Consider the following 24,092-nt stretch of genomic DNA (forward strand, 5'->3'; position numbering starts at 1 on the left):
CCCAATCAGGGGTCAACTGCTTGCACTCTTTCTCTCGATTATTAAATGGAAAGACCATACAGTTTTCTCGTTGCCTGGGCGTGATTCACTCCGCAACTGCCTGTCTCCATTTCTTTTCCATAAAGAGGGCAGTTCTCAACGGACATTACTATTAAAGCTCCCATACCCTGTCCGCTCCCAAGCAGCGGAATAGAGAGCGAAAGGGGAAAGAAGAGTTCTGAGCTCGCACTCAGATATCCACTTCTCTAGCCTAACAATCGTCTCCCCCAATCTCGTACCCACCCACTCACCTCCCGCCCCCCAAATCACTCTTTGATTTGTAGCGAAGCTTCTCTGGGCAAAGGGTCTGGAAGCTTGCAGCAGGTAGCTAGAGCAGGGCTGTAAGGCTGGACCTAGATTTTTCTCCAGAAATTAATGCAAAGTGAGAGAAGTGGAAGGAGTGTGCCCAGAACCTAGAGACTGGATTTGACGTTGGGAGTAAAAAGCGTGTTTAATCCGGGACTCTCTTCCCCACGCTGGGCCATCCCACACCACCACCCACCCAACAGGTTTGCAAACCGAGTTTCAAGCCCTAGGAACTTGAGCCAGGAAAGGTCATTGCCCGGCTCTGATCCGCAAAGCCCCGTTCCTCTGGGGGCGGGGACTCTAGTATTCGTAGACACTCCAGTCACTGGGTCGCAAACTTGACCCTCTTACCTGCACCACCAGGGCCGGCGGCGGCTGGCGCGCGTGTGGACTAGTGGTGCACAGTCGGTCTGCGGAGCCTTCCACCCGCCAGCATCGGGCTGTTCTCTTAATGAATTACTAATGAGTTAAAATTGGGCAGCAGGCTTAATTAAAGCGTAGAGGCAATGTGTTTACCACATTGTAATTGAACTCATTAGGGCTATGGCTTTTTGTTTTTTAAGCAGCCGCCTTCCTTCTCTGCGTCGAATAATCTATGGGAAGCGTTTATTAGAGAAGGAGGGGGTAGGGGAGAAACAGTCCATCAATTCTTTCAATGAAAAAGACAGGGTGAGAGTGGGGAGGGGGATACGACCTCTATTGCGCGGATGTTTTGACGGAGCCAGGGCTAGACCGAGGCTTCCCAAGACGTTCCAAGGGTAGAGTGGCCCGGAGAGCGCTGCCGGCGCTTGGAAAGTTGCCAAAGGAAGGACCAGGCCGGAACCCAAAAGGCTACCTTTTTAATACCGCTTAGTCCTCCCGAATTCGGCCGGTATCCCATATTCTCACCACCACTGCCCGGAGCGCTGGACTCCGCTGGAAGCCCTGGCCCGCACTCGCCCTACAAGCGGTCTGACACTTCACAATGAGATGGATTCGGCTAACTTTTCTTTTTAAAGCAACGTAAGAGGGCACCTGGGTGGCTCAGTTGGTTAAGCAACTGCCTTAGGCTCAGGTCATGATCCCGGGATTTCGGTAATCAAGTCCCGCATCAGGCTCCCAGCTCCACGGGGAGTCTGCTTCTCCCTCTGACCTTCCCCCTTCTCATGCTCTCTCTCACTGTCCCTCTCTCAAATAAATTAAAAAAAAAATCTTTTTTAAAAAAAGAAAAAAATAAATAAAGCAACATAAGGCCCTAAAGACTGCCTCCCTGGCTGTGCTGAGAACTCACTCTTGTCTCCAGTGCCCCCCCCCAAAACACACACACACACACACACACACACACACGTCGGTTCTGGAGACACACAGTGGGTGCCTTTAACCCGTGCTTCTTATGGACTCCGCCCTCCCGCCGGACCTCACCTCGAGTGGTTGTTCCCCCGGGGACTGGGACAGGGGGAGGGGTCCCTGCTGGTAGTGAACTGCCCAAGGGCAGCACGGGAGAGGCGCACCTGCGCGCCCTGGGATAACCCTTCTCCTGGCAGGGAGCCCAAGCTGCCAGCCCGGGCTGCACGCCCCCAAGGCAAATTGCTCCTTTTTGCCCCTGGCCCCACTCCAATTATCAGGCCTCCAACCCTCGCCTCGTTTCTCTGCTCCTTAGACCACTGGGCGTGGAAAGGCGGGGGTGGAGGGCTAGGGCTGGCGCAGCACTCCTCGCCTTGCCCTGCCCTGCCTGACCAACAGGCGGCGTCAGAGATCCAGGTCTGAGCTGGGGAGTGGGGGGTGCGGATCTAAGCGAGCTAAGCCGAGAAGCTGGGCGCCAGGAGAGCGACCCTCACCCCAAACTTACGAACTTGCCCAGGAGAGGAGTGGAAAGAGCTGGGTGGCTGCGGGGGACCGCCGAGAAAGGGAGAGGCGGACGGGACAGAGTCGCGGTGGAAGACCCGACCGCAAGCAGGAGTGAGGAGGACCGCGGGCGGCGGGCAGCGGAGGCGGATCCCGCGCTGGGGAGGCGGTAGGCGCGGCGGGAGGCAGAGAGCGGCAGTGGAGCGGCGGAACCAGAGGCAGGCGGGGAGGACCAAGCGCGGAGGGCCGGAGACCGCGAGGGCGGTGCAGTCAGGTAAGTGGCCTCGTCCTCCGCCCTCGGCCTCCCCTCCTTTGGAAAAAACTGGGTTGAAAGGGACTCCAGGAACTTCCGGCCCCGGTACAAACCCCCCGCTGACCCCTACCTCCACCCCTCCCCTCCCGCCTTAAAAGCACACCTATTCCCAAGTCCTCACTCCGTATCGTTTGTGGATTTTCTCAAATTCTCCCACCCGGTCCATCCCCCCACCCGTTCCACCCCCTCTCTCTGTCTGACCCGGGAGGTTCAGGTGAATTGTCTCTAATTTGTTGCTAAAAGATTAATTGCAGAGGATGGGTCCATTTGATTAAGGCAATTAATCTTTGGTTACAGCGTCCTAGTGTCACTTGTGTGTGGGGGGGGATGTATAGAAAAAGATAGAGAAAGAAGCAAACAAGACTTTTTGGAGAACTGTGGAAAGAGGTTACCCCGCCTGGGACTACAGCAGCGTCTTCACGCCTACACCCCGGCCGCCCGCGGCGCGGTTTCAGCACCTCCAAGCTAGGACAGCGACTCCCGCGAGCGCGCCTGGTAACTTCCGGGTTCCAGGAGTTTACGCCTCGCAGGCAGAGGCAAGAGCTGACCAGGACCAAGGGTACAGTCCCCCCGGCTCTCCCCGCTTCCCCTCTGTCCTCGGTCCAACCATTTGGGCTTCCCTCTCACCACTTCACGGCAGGATCCGACCAAATAGAGTCGGAAAAAGGAGAAACCCCCCAAAGGCTCCTAGAAAAGTTCCCAAAGCCGGAGTTTTCTCTTTTCATGAATAATTAACGCCGGTCATAAATAACTGATGGCGGCAGTGGAGAAGGGAAGAGGGAGGAGGCCGGCGAGAGAGCCAGGGCGGCCAAAGAGAGATCGAAGAGTTTGTTAAAGGACCATTAAGGAGGCCTTGCTGGGAACGGCATTCGGCGTTCCTCCGTAGATCACGCAGAGCGGTTCCGCCCAGGCCTGGGGTAAAAGCGGGAGCGGAGGCGCCCAGGGGAACCGAGATTGTGCTGACCAAGGCCGGAGCACCCATGCAGGCCCCGGTCTCGGCACCTTCCCTATCCCCTCTCTTCCACCCAGGACTCATCTTCCCAGAGCCCTTGGAATATCAAGTCATCCCAGCGCCTCCGTGCCCCACCCCCCCGCGCCCTCCTCCGCCCCTCCCTCTGCCCAGGTCCAAAGTGCAAAAATTCTAGGTTAGGTAGTAGAGACCCAGGGATGAACCTGGGCTTTGAACTCTGTCCGTTCTGCCCAGGCCTGTGGCAGGTCCTGCCCAATCCCAAATAATTTGCAGGTACCTTCCCAAACCACCCCCTTCGACCCCAGATTGTACCATATCATTCTTTACAGGCTGATCCAAAGTTTGGGTACCCCAGCTTCAAGCTACTCTTTTCCATCTGCCCACACCAGAACCTGGAGGAACAGGGTATTTACACACACACACACACATACACACACACACACACACACTGCTCCATGCTCTTCCACTGCCCCTCCATTATCTCCAATTCCTCACTTCTTCTGAAAGTTAAACATACTGACCTCTGGCACCTTGTGTCTATCCTAGCTGAACTGAGACTCTTGGGCAGGGGTCTCAGAACATGGAAGAAAGCCCAAAAGGAAACCCTTGCTCCTAGTTTGGAGGCCTGTGCCGCGGCCTTTTGATCCCTCTAGGACTGAAGGCGCCTCAGCCTAGCAGCCAGCACAATCCTTCACAAGGACTCCTTAGGCCATCCCACAAGCAAAGCCATGTCTTTTCCTAGTGCAATTTGTCATAGGCCCTGGGTAGAAGATATTGGAGACTGTACCAACCACTGGCTGTGAGATTGGGTTTTGCTTTAGGGGCAGGCCGGAGCCTCTTTTTGAGCTTTTCCATTGGTTAACAGCTTCTACCCCGCCTACACCCCTAATGATCAGCTCCTGACCTCTGGATATGCCAAAGGTCATCCTGGCTTTTCTGGACTGGGAGCTGTGGGTAACTTCCAAAGAGGAAAATTGGACCCTAGATTTTTAAATGAAAATTCTTTCTTCTCTTTATGTTATATAAAAGAAAACACTGGAATTGTTTTATTTTCTTGCCAACCTCATCCCCAACCCAACACTCTCCAAACCCTGAGCTTTACATTTTTAACAACTGGGAAGTTCTGGGTGGGGAAGGGAAATGAAGAGAGAATAGGGAGGTTTTAGGGAATTGTCTCCCTCCCTCAATAGGGACTAACAACCCAGGAGAACTGTGAAACTAGACAAAGGGGTGGGAGGAAATCAGACCTAGGGGGTTGAGGGGTGAATAGCCTGGAGCCATGGGTTGTTTACTTCTCATATAAAATATAACTCCCCCAAGCAGGAAGTTACTGCAAACAAGAATCAATAATGAATGAATCTCCTGTAATAAAATACTTACATAATTAGCACAAGTCAAGTGGTTGCATTATGTTAACCTTTTGCAACTCTGAGCTGGAAAATTTTGCTCCAGAATTCCTCAGAATGCTGTTTTCATTCTCAAGAGAGGGTGAGAGCCAAGTGTTCACCCAGCCTTCCACTCTGTTATAATATGGTTTTCCATTTCTGAACCAGAACATAAGTACTTCTGAAATATAACAGAAAACTCTCTTTGGTGAATTCAAAACAGTCATTAACATTCAGTTTTAAGTGAATGTTAACAGTAAATAAAGAAATCTCTTGATTGTAATAGTAGTAACAAAGCAATAATTACCCAGTAGGTGGTCATCAGTAATGATAAATGTATCATTATTACTGTGTGAGTCTGGGAACTCAGTTTTGGAAACTACTTCAGACTTTTTAGTAGCATGGCTGGTTACAAAGCATTTCTTAGCCTGCAAAAGCCATATAATTTTATACACAATTTAGGTGAAAATAAATTTAAATCTGTATATTACATTTTTAATTTCAAGTTAGTAATTAAAGTTGGTTCATTATATCTCCTCTGAAACCCTCAGTGCTCATCTCCACGGTTTGTTTGTACAATTTGTTTCTAAGACACCCAAGGTTACACAGTTCTAAAAGATGGAAAATTTAATTATTTGCCAACATGAAGAGTTTGTCGATGGTATCATAACGCATCTTGAAAAAGTTTGGGATTGGTGTTGCGTTTGATCTGGTTAGCTATTTTCACTTTGAACCCCTAACCCCAAGGAAGAAAGCCTTTTTTGTTAAAAATATTTTTTTTAATACACAAAATAGAAAATGCCTGTGAATGTTCACTGGTTGCTATGTTTTCAAGGGAAAAAAAAAATCAATGACTCAGATTTCTACCCCCCTCTTTCCTGGGATTTATTTTGCTAATATCTAATTTCACCTCTTGCTACCACTGAGTTAACGACTGCAGGCAGGAGGAACACTGAAAGCATGATGATCACTGGGTAGCCAGAGAGCACATGATAGTTTAATAGTGTATTAGCTAATGGGATCAAGCTCAATGGCAAAGTAGCAAATTTTCTAACAGGGAGGGGTGGGAGGAAAGAGAACAGGAAAGGGAGGGAAATGCCTTCATTTCCCCAGGAAATAAAATCCAATGTTCTTTCCACCAGTGTCAGCTGGGAAGATGTTAAATGTGTATCTATGTCATTTTCTCTCCTGTGACATGTCAACAGACAATACATACCCCCTCCCCCAACTCCCACTCCTCTGCCTCCCTTCTCCAAGCTTTAAAAGGTCCTGTTCCACACCCTTTATGCTTCTTCAGTCTCAGTTTTTTCTTAAATTTTTTCCTTGAAACAAAAGAGCCAGTTATTTAAAAAAAAAAAAAAAAAGCCCCAAACCACATTTCTTATTCTTGGTGATAGTTGGAGTCTTCCTACAATTAAAGAGTCTTTTGCATAAATCCACCCAAATACTTGCCTTAGTTTTTCCTCTCTCACAGCCTCTCTTTCTTGTTCCACTTTCTCCCTTCTTTTTCTCCCCTTTTTCTCCTCTCCCTTCTTTAGGAGTGGCAATCAAAAAAGGCAAGCATCTTGCCTCGTTATTCATTATTATAGCAGTATCTTTGAGACGCATCTTTGCCAATGAAAACTCCATGTAGATGTCTATCCTTTTGTTGTAGCGACCTAGGTTATTCAGGAGCAGAGACAAAAGCCTGAAGTGATGTGATCTAAATGAGCTCTGGGGTTTTCCAGCTGGGACCACCTCCATTTCAAAAGACCCCCTCCTTGCTAATATGAGGAGGAGGGAAGTGGAAGGGGCGGGTACATATGTGTATGCATGCACAGAAAGAGAGAATGAAGAGAAGGAAGGGAGAGAGCCTAGTGGGCTATTCCTTGTGCTAAAGCCCTCTTTGATGCACATTCAGAGGTGTGTTCAAGGAACATGTATTCATGGGCATATGTGTGTCCTCAGGTATTTTGTGTGCCTTTGAATTTTATTTCGGTCAAGTAATATTTGCTAAATAACCACCAAGTACACCCAGGACATGTTCCATTCCATATTTTATTACTTTGTGTAAATTATGTGCACATATGTGTACCTTGCCATGTTTACAAGTTTGTGAGGATTTGTGAAGAAATGTGAATTCTTTGTTATAAAAAAGAAAGTTCAATAGCAAATGCTTCCATTTGACCTCTGTGAACCAGTAAGGTAAGAGCCTTCTCTGCCACTTACCCAAGGGCAAATTTTCTTGTGAGGATGATTTCCTTTGATTAAGGAGAATTAAGTCTTGGCTCCTTCTCCTACAGTCTATTTCTTACAGTTGTTTCTATGAAAGATAAGGACTCTCGCCGATTTCCATAGTCATTGGTGCACAAGGATCTCGAGAGAGATCACCAGGGCAGGGATACAGGTGCAAGTGTGTTCATTTTCCCTTCCTTTCCCCAGTTGTGGTTTAGGTTTTTATGTTTGTGCTCCCGCTGCACTTCTCTCAGCCCTCCCTGGCCCCAGGGGAAAAGGCCCTTGTTTATAGACAATATTTTGGAGAAAGCTCTAACAACAAGAGCCAGCCTCAGAATGCTCAGAGGCTTTTTTTTTTTTTTTTCCATTTCTTCCGTGACTGCCATCATGGATGAGTCTTTAGTTTGCTCCTGGTCCTTGGTTTGCTTCATGTAACTCCAGCTAGAGCAATGGAGGAAAAGCCAGGGATTCTGAGCTGTGCTTTGCCAGGCTGCAGAAAGCTCCTCTGGATGGAAAGTGCGAACCAGGGGTTATCAGCAATAATTATCATTATGGTCATTTTCATTGGTAATTTTTATTATCAACATATTTTAAATGGGCTAAGCAAACACTAGCAGTAGTTCTGGCTACCTTACACAAAATAAACACTAGACCAATTAGGTGCACAATAAAGTTCTAATGAAAGAGACTAAGGTTCCTCCAAGGAACTTGGCTCCCTCTCTGCTCACCACTAAGCTAAAATGCCATTGATGTCTTTTATTCTGGGACTGTTAAATGTTTCTAATGTTATCTTGCAATAGTACAGGCCTCATCCTCTGAGGAAGGTACTACCATATATCAAATGACTACTGTGCGCCAAACACTTTACATATATTACCTTATTTAATTCTCAAACACCCCTGTGAGTTACATATCAATCTTCTCATTTTGCAGATGAAGAAATTGGGGCTTAGGGAGGTTAGGCATAAAAGCAAAATTCCATAACTACTAAGTGATCAAAGAGATATTTATATCATTTTATCTGACTGAATCTCCCATACATTCTGATATACCAGAATTCTTGTGTCCCTTCCAGTTCCGCCAATCTTCCAGTTTCCTTCTGGGCCATGTGAGTCTCCTTTTGCAGATTTGGAACAAATATCAATGCCCTACCTGATGCACAAATACCAATGTCAGGGACACCGAAGCAGTACTATTTCTGCTTAAGGGTTTGGAATGGGGTAAGAGGGAAGGAGTGAGAGGAATAGAAGACGTTTCTTTTATCTGTAACTGTCATGAGCACTCCAATACCAAACCTGGGAGCTGGAGAAGAGAAAATATCTGGTATTTGTAATTGTAATGAATTTATATTAAGACCTTTATCTTCCTTGTGGGTCAAGGCAAATACTATCCATGGAGATGGGACAGGTGTGGCAGAAATAGGGAATATGTTTCTGTGCCCCCACCCTGCCTGCCTTTTAAGTCTTCAAAGCCAATGTCGAGCCGGAGCCTAATCTAGGACTCTGATGGTTACAGGACGGGGAGCCTTCTTCCGGGAGGGCTTTGAATGCTATAGGATCTGCTACGCCTCTGAGCGGTAAATTCGCGTCAGCACCGCGAACAGCTCCTGCCCCTGCTTTGGCCTTGGGATCGAACCCGCAGGGTCCCCCGGCCGCAGCTCGGAAACAGACTGCGTCCAAAGTGGAGGACTCCCCGGTCAGGTTTGGGTTCGCTTCAAACAGTTGTTAAAAGCTGCAGCTGGAAACCACCTTCCAGGCTGCCGCGCCGGCCCCGTGAGCCTGCATCCAGGCGTCGCCTCTCCAGTTCCGAGAGGGCCAGCTCGGTTTGCGGTTTTCCTTTGGGTCCGGTGTCTGGGCTCCTTTACCTGTCCCTGGCCTGGGTGAACCGCAGCCGCCCGGAACGGAGATGAGAGTGGAAATGCTCTTCTCTGTGTGGTGATACATCATGCAAACGGGTGACACCAGTTTAACCAATAAAACAATTTGAATCAATTAGCCGGCTGAGGAGAGTCCCGACGTGTAAAATGCATGTCAGCTCGAATAGGAAAGCATTGATTAACTCAGCCAGACCTGCCGCCTCCCACCACCGCTGACTCCTCCCTGAGCCTGCCAGGGTCGCAGGGGCGAGGACAGGGACTGACAAGAATCAGGCACCCCTGGCCCAAGAGAGGAAAACGGAAAGGCAGTGGAGGACCACTAGGAGACTTGTTCAAACTGAGGAGAAACTGAAAAGTCAGAGAGACACTGTGGGTGGCAAAAAGTTGCTCACAGACTCAAAACATGTAAACAAAATGTAATTTCGCAGTCCAGCTGCGGATTCTCTGAAACATGGAGTCTGGCTTTGAACAACTGTTCTCCACCTTCACCCTCCAAAAATATAATTGGTCTGACAGCCCAAACAGGCACCCAGACTCATTGGGGGGATAAAATTTTGCACTATCTTAGAATTATTTGTAAATGTACTTAACCTAACATCACACATTTCCCTTTCCAGTGAAATGTTACCACATTAAAAGAAAAGACCTGTATTGCAGTAAGCCCCCAATATAATGTGTAAATGTTTGTGTTTAAAAATCAGGGGAGGAGGTGGTTAGAGGTACCATTGAGTGTGGATTCACTCCTCAGGGTAATCTGGGGTAGGAGGGAAGACAAAGATTCATCCTGTTTCTCTTTTTGAGGAAAGATGTTTTTGAAGACATGTTTCAAAATAAGGATCTGTAAGAGGAAAAGGAGTGGGGGGGCGGGGGGGTTGGGACAAAGATGAAAACAGTTAAATAAGAAAGGGAAGATCCCATGGTACCTTGCGGTACATTAATGAGTTGATATGACTTTTCGTTTTTTCCCCCATTTTCAAGTCTTAAAATCCACTCCATTGTCAGGCGTCCTTTCCAAGCAGCAGACACTTTCTTTCTAGCAGCCTGGGCTCTAGGAATAGTAAGCAAGCCAGACCTTGCTTTGTGGGAGACCCTGACCCCAGGGAGGGGACAGGGAATGTAGGAAAAAAGAGGCCTGGCTCTGGAACCTTCAGAAGAGCACAAGGCCTTCAGCCTTAGGAGGGAAGAGATTTGTGAATGACCATGACACTCTTTTGGCTAAGGGGCTGGGGAGGCACAAAATGTGTTTTCTTTTTTTCTTTTTTTTTTTTTCTTAGAATGGCTTGGGAGGCAATGGGGAGGGAGCGCTCCAGTGACTTCAGCTCCTTTGGACAGAGCCTAATTGGTGCGGCTAATGCCTTTAGAAACTAGGAAATGGGCAAAAAGTTATTTCACTGCCATATGAAACTTATGTCCCCTAAAAGTCAAAATTTCCATGACTCTGAAACTGTTTTTTGGCATTTTGATTTAAGACAGCCACAAATCCTACATCTCCACTTTTCTGTTTGATCCACTCTGTTTGGTTTTCTTGACTTTTGGTAAAGTGTTAAAATTGCTCATTTTCCCTTCTGTACTTAGGGTGGTTCATTGTTAATGCTCTATGGTGGGGTCTGCTTGGACTTCCCGATTACTGGCTAGTAAAGTTTGCTTGAGCACTTCTACAATGTGACCACCCAATTCTAAGCCTGTGTGTTTACCAGGCAGCAGTTGAAAATTCAGTTATGATGCTAAAGGAAAAACTTTAACGATTCCCAATCTCAACCCCTGCCAGTATCCTGCAAATAAATAGCTTTTTCCGTTTTTGAAAAAATTGGGAAAGTCATTTTGACTCCTGACACCTGATCAGTTAAGAGACAATATACTGACACTTCACTATATCTTAGGATATGTCTCACCTTGGGGAAGCCATGGGGAAGGGTTCTTTCCATCCCGGCTGCTTTAATTTTATTTTATTTTACTTTATGTATGGCCCTACATATTTTATGTATGGTCCTATATTCCTGGAGGAATCTACTTTTCTGGGAGAATTGGTAACTTGCTCAATGTGGGTCAGGTTTGGGGGCCTCCCTGCTTTCCGGACTCACCTTTTCCTTACCCTGAGGTGGCCTGCATGGGTCTTATAAAATGGGTTAGAGAACTGTTCTGAATGAAGTCCATAGATGAGTACACACACGTACTCACTGGGGTCCTTACTTAACTGTACACTTTCTAAAATAGAAAATGTTGCGATGACCTTCTGTATCTTGTCCTAAAAAGCAAACATATATTCAAAAGCAAGGACACTCTTCATGCTTCCTTCCTAGTTTCTAGACTGGGAACCCCACGCAGAAACTTCTCCCCTTTTTCTCATTTCGCAGTGTTTCAAAAGAGGCGATGAAGTTAATCTATTCTCCAGCTGACTGTGGTTTCTCTGTCTTCAGAGGTACAATGAGGCTACTGGTTTGTACCGTGTACCAGAGGAATCATTCACGAAGGAGGGGGACTCAGAGAAAAAAAGGGGAGGGGACAGCAACGGGCAGGGATACAGTCAATTTAGAGACGTCCTTCTACAATCCGGGGCCTCCAGGATCCAGGTCCCCAGGATGCACGCAGACTGTTCGACTCTCCACTCCTAAATCAGATCTGCTGCTACAGCACTATTGGCTGCGTTTTTTGCTCTGGGGTTGGAGAGGTTGTTGTCAATTGAGGGTTGGTTAGGTGTTAGCTTTCTTGCCTGCTGAGAAAGGATCTCGATGTGGCTCGATCTCGCTTTTCCTCCCCCCTCCCACCCTGTAACATGCCAGCCCTTTAATGTGGAGTGTCAGGGAGACGGTGACGTCACCTTGCCCGCTGGGTGGCGTCCCCTCGGTCCGACAGGAGTTCAGAGACAGAGAAAGGCGCTGTCAGACTGCGCTCCACCTGGGGCTCGCCTGCCGCGGGTTTCCGCGCGCCCACACTTTCTGCGGTCGAGGGGACGCCCCGCCACAATTCAGGCTGTCGTTCTCCCCGGACCCGAGTTCGAGCGCCATTAGCGCCGACGAGCGCCAGGATCTTCACACGGAGCCCTCCGGAGTCCCGCCCGCTGGATTCGAGGACCCGCTTGGATGCTTCGCCTCCGAGCGCCCTCGGAAGATGGGCCGGCAGCCACGCGCGTAAAGACACCTAAGGGTTACCAGGTACTGCTGAACCCGCCGGCCCTGCCTCTGCACACAGTTGAGCGTCCCAGCGGCGGGGTGTGCCGGGTTACGCTGAGGGGCAGCGGCGGGCTGCGGTGGCGGCTGGTCTGGGAGCCAGGGGAGTTAAGTTGGGGGTCGCTGGCTCCTGAGTCGGACAGGCAAGTTCGCCAGCTTCCCTTCTCAGGTCAACTAACTTTTGTCCCCTCTCCCCCCACCCGCTTTAACCTCCCCTCCCACCCTCAACCCTCTTATTTCTGTCTCTGCTCTTATAGGAGTTTCTGGGAGGGTTTGGGGTGACAGTGGAGGACACCCAGGAGGAGGCACGCTGCCCAGTCTACAGCTGCTAAGGTTGCGGGTCTCGAACGTAAAGTCAGCTCTCCGCCAGGGCCGGGCCCGCGGAGCGCCGTTGCTCCGCAGCGAGAGTTCCCGTTATCCCAGGGTCTTATTACGATCCCGAGAACCCTGTTTGGGAGGGAAATGGGCATTGAAGGACCATTCGGTGAAGCTAGGGCCGGTTATGTTAGGCCCAGGTATCACGCTGCGCCTTGTACTGCCATTTAACGCCCTGTCCCCTGGAAATATTGTCTCTGATCCATCCGAAGTGACAAGCCAGGCTCTCGTCTCGTTTGATCGCGTCGAGGTTTGTTCAGCCTTCCTGGAGGCCGCGGAAGGTAATGAGAGCTGAGGATCCAGGGGGCAGCAGGGCAAAGGCATCGGGATAGATGTCGCAGGGGCCCAGAGAGGGCAAGGACGTGGCAATTTGGGTGAAAGGGTAAGATAGTATATCCTCTGAAATCGCTGTATAGCAAACTCCAGTGTACTTGGCCAGGAGGGGCAATGCTTCCGGCCATCGGTGATTTATCAGGGCAAAAGGTAGTGGTCACAGCGGCACCCCACATGACATGTAGCTGTGGAAAGGTCACTGTCTTCTCTTCCTAGGGAATGAACAACTTTGTTGGTTTTGATTTAGCAGCATTTATCGCAAAGATTTCTTTCGCTTGCTTTTTGTGTGTTTTCAATTTACTGGATATTTCCCCGTTTTATGGTATCCCAGTGACCTAAGATGATAGAAATTTTACGGCAGGCCCAACCCTGCGCTTCTGCTTTCAACACTCCCACAGATTACCTGGTCTACGGATTATCTAAACCGCGGGTCAGCTTTTCCCTCTTACAGATACAGAGATATCTACCTAGATCAGAAAAAGAAGTGTCACAGAAAGTGTTTCATCTCACGACTAAATTGGCCTTTTAAAGCCCGCCAGTAATGATAGCCACGAATTGTTAGTTTCTTTACACAGTTTCTGGGCTTTCACAAAATCACCTGTGCTTATTTGCTCATTGTCATGAAATGACAGAAAACAGTTGTTCAATGCCTACACATCTACAACTTCATCCTCTGAAACTGTATCTCTGGAACCAGAACCACTGAGTTCAGCAAGTTGCTTTTGAAAGACTGAAAGTAAGACGGCCTGTTTTGGTGCAATCATGCATATGGCTTTGTACATTTTCCTATCTTTCAAAAAAAATTCTAATTACAGTATCAAAATATCTAATGGCAAAGATGGGGGAGGAGGGATTTCGTTTTGCTTTAATTAGTTGTGTCTCGAGCAGTAGTGCATTTCCCCCCACGGAAACCACAAGTACCACAAAAAAATCACTTTTTTAAGGGTTTGGATTTATTTTTTTAACCAAAATCAATCTATTTTTAAGCAAATGTAAATGGTCTTTTTAAATTTGGGTTTTGATGACCAACCCCCAGTTTTCTATAATTTTAGCAGTTATGCCATTTCATTCTAATAGCTTCTATAAATCGGGGATAAGTTTCTGAGTTTCTTAGGAATTGATTGCATTTTTTTAAACCCACAGTTAAGTTACTTTGGATGTTTAGAATAGAAGAAAAGTACTTCCCAACCCCTGCATTTCCAAAGGACAACCTTGAAGACAACTAAGAGGGATGACCTCTGTGTCTGAAACTTGGTCCCTTTGCCCAGCGCTAATCTTGTCTTACCCCTTAGCAAGGGAGCCATTATAATTCTTTAGTTAGCAAGTCAACCCACTCCTCTGTTTTAGGCTGAAAGGGCTCTAGTCAACGCTTTCTCCTTTCCATTCCAGTCTCCAAGACAGACCCGAAGGGCTCGGCCCGGGCTTCCGCGGCGGAGGAAATGGCTTCCAGCCCGCTGCCGGGGCCCAACGACATCCTGCTGGCATCGCCGTCGAGCGCCTTCCAGCCCGACGCGCTGAACCAGCCGCGGCCAGGCCACGCCAACCTCAAACCCAACCAGGTGGGCCAGGTGATCCTCTACGGCATTCCCATCGTGTCGTTGGTGATCGACGGGCAGGAGCGCCTGTGCCTGGCACAGATCTCCAACACTCTCCTCAAGAACTTCAGCTACAACGAGATCCACAACCGTCGTGTGGCGCTGGGCATCACGTGCGTGCAGTGCACGCCGGTGCAGCTGGAGATCCTGCGGCGCGCCGGAGCCATGCCTATCTCATCGCGCCGCTGCGGGATGATCACCAAGCGAGAAGCCGAGCGCTTGTGCAAGTCGTTCCTAGGCGAAAACAGGCCCCCCAAGCTGCCCGACAACTTCGCCTTCGACGTGTCTCACGAGTGCGCCTGGGGCTGCCGCGGTAGCTTCATTCCCGCGCGCTACAACAGCTCCCGCGCCAAGTGCATCAAATGCAGCTACTGCAACATGTACTTCTCACCCAACAAGTTCATCTTCCACTCGCACCGTACGCCCGACGCCAAGTACACGCAGCCGGACGCAGCCAACTTCAACTCGTGGCGACGTCATCTCAAGCTCACTGACAAGAGTCCCCAGGACGAGCTAGTCTTCGCCTGGGAGGATGTCAAGGCCATGTTCAACGGCGGCAGCCGAAAGCGCGCGCTGCCCCAGCCGGGCGCACACCCCGCCTGCCACCCGCTCAGCTCCGTCAAGGCGGCCGCCGTGGCAGCGGCAGCTGCGGTGGCTGGAGGCGGGGGACTACTGGGTCCGCACCTGCTGGGGGCGCCCCCGCCCCCGCCACCACCTCCACCCCTGGCCGAGCTAGCCGGCGCGCCCCACGCCCATCACAAGCGGCCGCGCTTCGACGACGACGACGACTCGCTGCAGGAGGCGGCCGTCGTGGCTGCAGCCAGCCTCTCGGCCGCCGCCGCCAGCCTCTCGGTGGCCGCGGCCTCTGGCGGCGCCGGGGCGGGAGGGGGCGGCGCCGGGGGCGGCTGCGTGACCAGCGTTGGCGCCGGCGCGGGCGCGGGCGCGGCGGCTGGCGCCAAAGGCCCGCGCAGCTACCCGGTCATTCCGGTGCCCAGCAAGGGCTCTTTCGGGGGAGTGCTGCAGAAGTTCCCGGGCTGCGGGGGGCTCTTCCCGCATCCCTACACCTTCCCGGCCGCAGCCGCCGCTTTCGGCTTGTGCCACAAGAAGGAGGACGCGGGCGCCGCGGCCGAGGCCCTGGGGGGCGCGGGCGGTGCGGGCGCGGCGCCGAAGGCCGGCCTGTCTGGCCTCTTCTGGCCCGCGGGCCGCAAGGACGCTTTCTACCCGCCCTTCTGCATGTTCTGGCCTCCGCGGACCCCAGGCGGGCTTCCAGTGCCCACCTACCTACAGCCCCCGCCCCAGCCGCCCTCGGCGCTCGGCTGTGCGCTTGGAGAAAGCCCGGCCCTGCTGCGCCAGGCCTTCCTGGACCTGGCCGAGCCCGGCGGCGCGGGTGGGAGCGCAGACGCTGCGCCCCCGCCGGGTCAGCCCCCTCCGGTGGTAGCCAACGGCCCGAGCTCCGGCCCTCCGCCTCCTGCTGGGGGCACGGGCCCCCGCGACACTCTTTTCGAGTCGCCCCCGGGCGGTAGCGGTGGGGACTGCAGCGCGGGCTCCACGCCGCCAGCCGACCCCGGCGCGGTGTCGGGTGCAGGGGCCGCGGCCACTGGAGCGGGCCCCGCGGGAGCCCGAGTGCCCGCACCCCACCATCCGCACCTCTTGGAGGGCCGCAAGGCCGGCGGAGGCAGTTACCACCATTCGAGCGCCTTCCGGCCGGTGGGCGGCAAGGACGACGCTGAGAGCCTGGCTAAGCTGCACGGGGCGTCAGCGGGAGCGCCACACTCGGCCCAAGCGCATCACCACCACCACCATCACCACCCGCACCACCACCACCACCATCATCCCCCGCAGCCGCCGTCACCGTTGCTGCTACTGCCCCCGCAGCCCGACGAGCCGGGTTCTGAGCGCCACCACCCGGCCCCGCCGCCGCCCCCGCCCCCGCCGCCCCCGCTGGCCCTGCAGCCGCACCACCGAGGCCTTCTGTCCCCCGGGGGCACCAGCTGCAGCTACCCCAGCGAGGACAGCTCCGAGGACGAGGATGACGAGGAAGAAGAGCAGGAGGTGGACGTGGAGGGCCACAAACCCCCCGAGGGCGAAGAGGAGGAGGAGGAAGGTCGAGACCCTGACGAGGAGGAGGAGGAAGACGAGGAGACGGGAGTCCTGCTAGCGGACCCCTTAGTCGGGGGCGGCCGGTACCTCCAGGGCCGAGGGCTGTCAGAGAAGGGGAGCAGCCGGGACCGCGCTCCGGCCGCGCCGGGCTCTTTCCCACTCGCCCTGAACTCCTCCAGGCTGCTTCAGGAGGACGGGAAACTGGGTGACCCCGGCGGCTCAGACCTTCCCCCGCCCCCGCCCCCGCCTCTGGCCTCCCAGAAAGCAAGCGGCGGCAGTGGCAGCAGCCCGGGCAGCCCCGTCCACCATCCATCACTGGAGGAGCAGCCCTCCTACAAAGATGTAAATATCCCCTTTAGGCTCCTTCAAGCTAATTATTATTATTTAAATGCACCTTTAGGCTGAATCAGTTACATATGCGCAGGAAAGATGAATCACCAGATTTCCCCACAGAAATGAAATATTCAGTGTGTTTGGGAGGGCTTCTTTACAGCCAATGGTCCTCCATAAAAGTGTGGTTTCTGGTCTCTCTTTTACAAAGCCCTTCAAAGGCTTTGGGACCTCGATTCCCTCCTACATTTAAGTTGGCTGCTTAGAGAAGTTGGAAAAGACCCCTCAATTGGCCTAGTTTTTCCTCTAATCAATCCATCAGCCTCCCCTGTACCCCCCCCAGCTGAGCATAATTGTTCCCCAAAAAGCAGTGAGTCCATAAAACTGGAGCAGTCTGGATAATCCTGTTCCCTTTCTACTCAATAGTTCAGCACCTCCCCCCCACCATGACCCAGAAAAGACGGAAAATACATTGACTTCAAAAGTTGAATTCAGTTTCCTCTGAACTGCTTGCTCAAGGTTTGAACCCCAGAGCTCTCTCACCAGAATGGACACATCTGTAAAATAGTGTGTCCAGTGAAACAAAAGACAGACTCTCCAGGAAGACCAGCTTATCCCAAACCAATCTCCAGGGACACGCAAGTGCTCCTGGGACCCCAAAAAACCACAGTTAGGTTTAAATGGCTCAGCATTCAGTGTTCACTGGAGTGTGCACAGGCACACGCTCAAGGACTTTAGAGTGAAGTGAATGTGTCCTAATGTCACGTAGATTTGACCAATCAGGTGCCATGTGTATTTACAGAGCGTACCATAGGTGTGTATTTAATTACCACATAACTTCTTAAAGGACAGAGCAGGTATATGTAGTTGTACACCCATATGTAGGAACCACAACTATTCAAAGAAGATAGTCAACAAAAAATGATGTCTCCTGAGGGTCCCTGGAGTCACTTTTATTGATGCTTCTTCCTGCTGACTGTTGACATTAGCATATGGTTTGATCCACGCATTGATTTGTGTGTCTAATTCTTCTCCACACAGAATCAGAAAACTAAGGAAAATAATCAAGTTATTTTACCTACAAAGGACGACAGCAACTTTTCAGGTAAAAGAAAAATAAGCCACCAGTTTTCTTTCCTGCACTAAACCATTTGTGTGAGACTTAATCCAGCATCCCCTACCCCCACGACCATTCCATGGGTTCTCCTTCATTAGATTTTGTGCCTTTTTGGGATTTGGTTTTTTTCTTTTGGGGGGGATATCAGGTGTATGTTTTAGAGGGCAGCACTTCATCGTTTTTTTCCTTAGTTGCCAAACAATGGCGATTTTGCAAATAGCAATGCCGTTGCCCCGCATCTCAACAGAAGTCTTTGCCATCAGCCCTTGAAACATACACAAATACATAAATACATGTTAAAAGTCTTGGATGTCTTTGTTTGCCACTTGTCGGTGTGATCACTTGTAGATTTTGTGTTTTGTTTGATTCTAGATAAGAACAAGGAGCATAGCTTTTTCATCACAGACTCTGATGCTTCCGGAGGAGATTTTTGGAGAGAGAGATCAGGTATGTTGGGGACAAATCAGAGGAATGAATAGCAGATGCCAGGGAGAGGGGCTGAAATTCATAATCAAAAGACTGAATATTTAGTACAAGGGTAAAGATTTAAAAAAAGAAAAGAAAAGAAAAGAACAATTCCTAATAGATATAACTAAGAAAAACACAAATGGGAAAGCAGTGACATTAATAGCAATAAGATTATTAATTGCTGGGCATATTTCAGAAGAAAATCCAGAAATATATCAGGTTACACAATGAAACAGGCTGGAAAAGCATAAAATGACAATAATTGAAATGTTCTCTTAGAAACCTTCCATTAAAAAGGATCACAGCTTATTGCTTTTAATATCTGTCAGAAAGACATTAAAGGTGTTTTATGACATCTATGCCAACATTTATATTATCTCCATGATAATGATCTCTACACAAAATGTATAATACATTTACAAAAATTACATTATACAAATTAAATGAAACCACCTTTTACTGATTGCTAAATGTCTCCAAGGGGTTTGGGGAAGACGTGATTAGAAGTTTTGATACTAAGTTGTCTATTGCAGTGTCTTAAGGAGAGGGTTTTGTTTCTTGGGAAAAAGGAATCTAATTTTCCATTTATGTAATGCAAACTGCCTTGGCTTTGACTATTCACGGTTAATTGACTGTCAAACGAGGTTGTTATCCTGCGGCAATGTCTGCAAATTTGCCTGTCAAATGAGACAGAGAGAGCCAGCTAGGAAGTGAGGGAGAGGGAGAAAGAGTGGTTTGGGGAGCAGAAATAAAGAAAATGGGATCTTAAAGGAATCTTATATAACAGCAAAGTCCAATGAAAAAGGATCTCCAAACCTTTGTTTTTATTTTCTTGTAAAGAAACTCCTTAATATTTTAAATGGCAAAAGGCAAATACCCATTTTAGTGAAAAACCTAGCTTTCTATATCGTGGGAAGAAAGCTTTCTAGATCATCAGCTATTTCCAAATTATTTCATGAATATATTCTATAAATATTGATCAACATTCCAGTCTGGTTGGCTGTGTTAAGGAGTTACTAAGAATCATTCTGTAGTGTATCATTGGTTCATGGTCACATCAAGTCCACATAAAATACATGGTGTTGCCTTTTTGTGCATGCTGGTTTTACCTGTTTGTTAGCACGTTTTTGGTGTTGTTGGGTTTTTTGATTATTATTATCACTTCAATACATTAAAGCTTGCACCCTTTGAAAATTCATAAAATTACCTTTCACAAATTTTCTCTTAAGTGTCTAATACGATACTGTTGTTGAATGTGGATTTTTTTCTGTTACAATCTGAGGGGTACAATGTAAAGTCACAAAGGCAATGACATTTGCCCAGAAACTACCCCCTTCCTCATGTGATGGTTCACAAAATTGAGGTCTGAAATGAAAAGGATTGCTACCAAGGAATTTCTAATGGGTTTGCACATACACACAAGAAAAGGTTTCTAATTCTGTTCGATTGGTTCTGTAATATCTAGCCATTTCCCAGACATTTCTGGGTAGTCAATTGCTTTTGTTTGTTTGATATGTGTAGAAATTAATAGCCACTGGAAACAACACATTCATGAATATGAAAAAACAATTTTAGCAACATTCCTCAGCCCCAGATCAAATGCTATTTAGCGGCTCTCTATAGCTAAAAATAGATTTAAAAGTAGCCCAATTTCTCCCATGCCTGGAAACCGCAGATGGAAGTCTATATGTACTCTGGTGAATGCAAATTAACTCGGGCTGTTTCACCAGCAGAAGTGGAGGGAGGCCTGTGCTGGGTCTGTGCTGGACTAGCAGGGAGCGCTTAGATAATCCTCCTACCCCTCTACCCAAATCCTCCAAGCTCAGAGTTTAAAAGCTGTGTCACATCCTGGTGGCACCATCAGTAACTTACTCTTCGAGAGAGGATTTTATTTGGTTTTGTTTCATTTTACATATGACCTCGTTTTGCAAGGAGGCCCCATGAAGCTCAAAGTCCAATAAAGTAAGAAAACAACTTTCATGTAGCCATGACTGTATTGTTTAATCATGTAATCCATTCAGAGGCAGGACGTGGACCCCACTTCTGTTTTACTAATCTTAAGACAGGTTTTAATTTAGTGGTGCTTGTTAAAATTAGTACTCTGTAATTTGCATGCATTAATTTTAGGGTTAAATTCAGAAGTTTTTATTTCGGAGTTGGCTGTTTATGATATTAAAGCTCAAATTATAGTGTACATGCATTTTGTATAAAATAACACATTTAGAGAATAATTTGCACCAGACCTTACACTCCATTTAGCTAAATCATAAATCCTCTTAAGTCTGCTTGTGCTAAGTTGTTACTCTATTCGGGTGCAAATTTTGGAGGAAATAAAAATAAAAAAATTTGTAAAATAGTCTATAAAAGATGTGAAATGTGCATAGCTTTTCAAGAGGTGACAGTGATTTGAACAAAACTATGAGATAGTTTGACATTTACATTGTTACATTTAAAGGAGTTTCCAAAGATTGAATGAGAAAATCCAAATTCCACAAACTGAAATAATTTCACCTTAGGAACTTTAATTTCCTGCATCACACTTAACAGCTAGTATTCATATTTTTTTAATAAAATTTTCAAAAATTAACTTTTTAACAAACGTGCATACCCATCAGAAATCTTAAGGTATCAGAGCATCCTGATTCCTTCACACAGTTATGTTCTCTTCATGTATATTAATAGTCTGTGTAGATCTGTTAGAAACTGAATTTCTCCATCTTCCTTTGATTTGGATGGCTGGGCTGGTTCCATCTGAAAACATGTTCTTCCTATCCTTGGAAGTGGTTTGGTTCCCCCATGCTTAGTAAGTTCAGTAAAGCCTGAAAAGCCATCAGAACTCCAAGGATGGGAGCCAGCATGGATAGAAACCACGGAATCCACTGTTGCTGGATATTCAGACAGAAATACAAATGCCAAAAGGAAGTGAGGAAAAGTATAGTCCGGATCAGTGTTCACATAAAAATTCCACAGTGCCTAGAGCTCAGTGTAGTACAGTCAATAGTTATGTTGGTAATAATACCTAGTCATACTATTGATATATTACTAGTCCCTTCCTCGCAATAATTAATTTGATAGAGATTCCCGGAGAAACTTGCTCCCATTGATTTTCCATATTACAATTTTATTCTCACATTTTTCAGAAGAATGTCTAGGTAGTAGGTTAAGTTATATTATTATTCTGTATTGAAGGGGAGTAGGTGGGACATGGAAAGGATGACAGATATTATTGAAACGAACAAATGTTCATTTTGTTAAATTTATCTTGGAATCTTGGGTCACAAGAATTTCATCCTTATGGTTCTTTTGCTGAGCATATGGAGATGATGTGGTTTTTTTTTGTTGTTGTTGTTGTTGTTTTTTTAAAGATGTTATTTATTTATTTGACAGAGAGAAAGATCACAAGTAGGCAGAGAGGCAGGCAGAGAGAGAGGGGGAAGCAGGCTCCCTGCCGAGCAGAGAGCCCTACGCAGGGCTCCATCCCAGGACCCTGGGATCATGACCTGAGCCGAAGGCAGAGGCTTCACCCACTGAGCCACCCAGGCACCCCTGGAGATGATGTTTTAAACACCAAAAATGTTCAGGACTTTGGGTCGTTGTGGGACTTCAGCTCTCCTGTCTGGCAGGCAAGATTAGCTCATGGTCTTTGTATCGAAATGCATATTTGAGAAATATCCCAGAGTGGGCACCCGCTTGACCTAGGTTTTGGTATTAATATATTTACTTGTGGTCAGACTCCAAGAAATCATTCGTTTAACAAAGCGTCAAAAATCCAGAAGAGCCAATGAAATTATGAAGGCCTGTGATTAGCTGCTTTGGAGCGATAGGAGTAGAATGCTTTATCCAGAACACCCTGACTGTGAATGGAGGCGTATTTCTTCCCATGTGACAACTGTTAACTTCCACATCTACGTGATCGCATTCATTTATTTATTTACTCAATGACTCCAAAAATACTTCCAAATGCCTACCCTGTGCGAGATACTTTGCTAGGCACTGGGGATTCAGAGGTGGAATCTATACTATTCTGTGGCCTCCGGTTGCTTCCAGTTAAGAGAGGAAGAAAGATAAGCTGTAATGCTGTATGAACACTGTAATAATGGTCTGCAAAACATATGGTCAGATAAGGTTTATGGAACCGTGTGTTCCTTTAGCCAGTGTTTAATCCAGTCATTATTATTGGAAAATTTTATGTCAGCACGCATGCAGTATAACATAGAAGAATAAAATGTCTTTTCAAACTACCTAATAAGTCAGGATGCAGTTTTTGATTTTGATATGAACTTTTTACTCCTGTGGCCATGATAAATGCAGTTTATCAAGAAATTTCTATGTCCTTTCTCAAAACACGTAAGGATATAAACATATTTTTAAAATATAGACACTTCATTTGTTTCCCAATACAAGTTCAGTTTAGCAACAATACTTATTTCCAGTTTATTTTCTTTTTTAGCTCATCATTTTAATTAAACTTAGTTTTCCTTCAACCTTTCAGCCCCATTAGTAACTATTACTTTTCAGGAATCTAAAGGATGGTATCTTTTTTTTTTTTTTTTAAGATTTTATTTATTTATTTGACAGACAGAGATCACAAGTAGTCAGAGAGGCAAGCAGAGAGGGGGGGAAGCAGGCTCTCCACCGAGCAGAGAGCCCAATGCAGGGCTCGATCCCAGGATCCTGGCCATGACCTGAGCCGAAGGCGGAGGCTTTAACCCACTGAACCACCCAGGCACCCCTAAAGGATGGTATCTTTAAATGATTTTTTAAGAACCTCCCTGCTAATGACCATTACCCTTATACACAGTGGATATTCTATTTCTATATAATTAGAAGGACCAAACATGAAGTTTTTAAGCAGCCAGAATTCCTCAGTAGACTATAGAACTTTTATCCATAGGTCCTTTAAAATTAGACCCGTGGCTTAAAGCCAAGTAATATAGGTTATGGGGGTTGGTAGTTTGGTCAAAATAGTACCTACTGAAAAATATAAATGACAGCATTTTGCTTGCAATCCCAGAGTAAGGTTTTGCATATCCGTTTTGAATAACTTTAGTGAAGTTAAGTGATTTGAAATTGAATGCAGTGAGGTAAGCTGGTGAGACCGCTCAAAGCTATGGCAGGTCAAGGAAATCATGGAAGTGGAGTCATTCCCGATTTCAATACATTTCATTGTAGAAACGCCAGCGCCATTGGACTCTGAGCGTGGCTGCATCTTGTTATATGTATAGAAGTTTTAAAATCAATTTGATTTTCGCTGGTATGATTCTCTAGTGTACTTAATATGCTATGGACGGATTTCTGAGGATAGTAAGAAGCAGTTACACTTCTCATGAATATATAGCGAATGAGGCACTCTGATTTATTATTCCATTCAATCTTAGAACATGCTTATGATTTAAAAAAAAAAAGGAAAAGAAGAAGAAAAATTCTAAGGAGTACAACTGGTAGATCTCAGTTTTAATTCTCTCACTAGGTGACTTTAGGTAAATACTTTAACTGCTTTGTGCCTCCGTTTATCCACCTGTAAAATTCGATGAAACCTCCCACCTCTGAATTACTACAGACATTTTTATGAACAATGAATTTTGAGGTTTTTCAATGTATGTATTCAAAATTAAATTATCCCCATGTTTCAGATATCAGTATCCTTATATTTATTAAAAAAAACCTCCCTTCTTCCTCA

General features: G+C 47.5%; 1 protein-coding gene across 1 annotated transcript in view; it reads left to right on the forward strand.

The window, feature by feature from the left end:
• Positions 1-14,241: 14,241 nt before the first annotated feature.
• Positions 14,242-24,092, forward strand: part of SKOR2 (SKI family transcriptional corepressor 2) — a gene marked incomplete at both ends in the record, with an annotated part of 34,076 nt that continues 24,225 nt past the window's right edge. The window contains 3 exons of the mRNA XM_080821827.1: positions 14,242-16,839; positions 17,869-17,932; positions 18,317-18,391. Coding sequence (XP_080677953.1) covers positions 14,242-16,839; positions 17,869-17,932; positions 18,317-18,391 — 2,737 coding nt within the window. The remainder of the gene's footprint in view (positions 16,840-17,868; positions 17,933-18,316; positions 18,392-24,092) is intronic.

This window comes from Martes martes (assembly GCF_963455335.1).
Source record: "Martes martes genome assembly, chromosome: 13".
NCBI lineage: Eukaryota > Metazoa > Chordata > Mammalia > Carnivora > Mustelidae > Martes > Martes martes.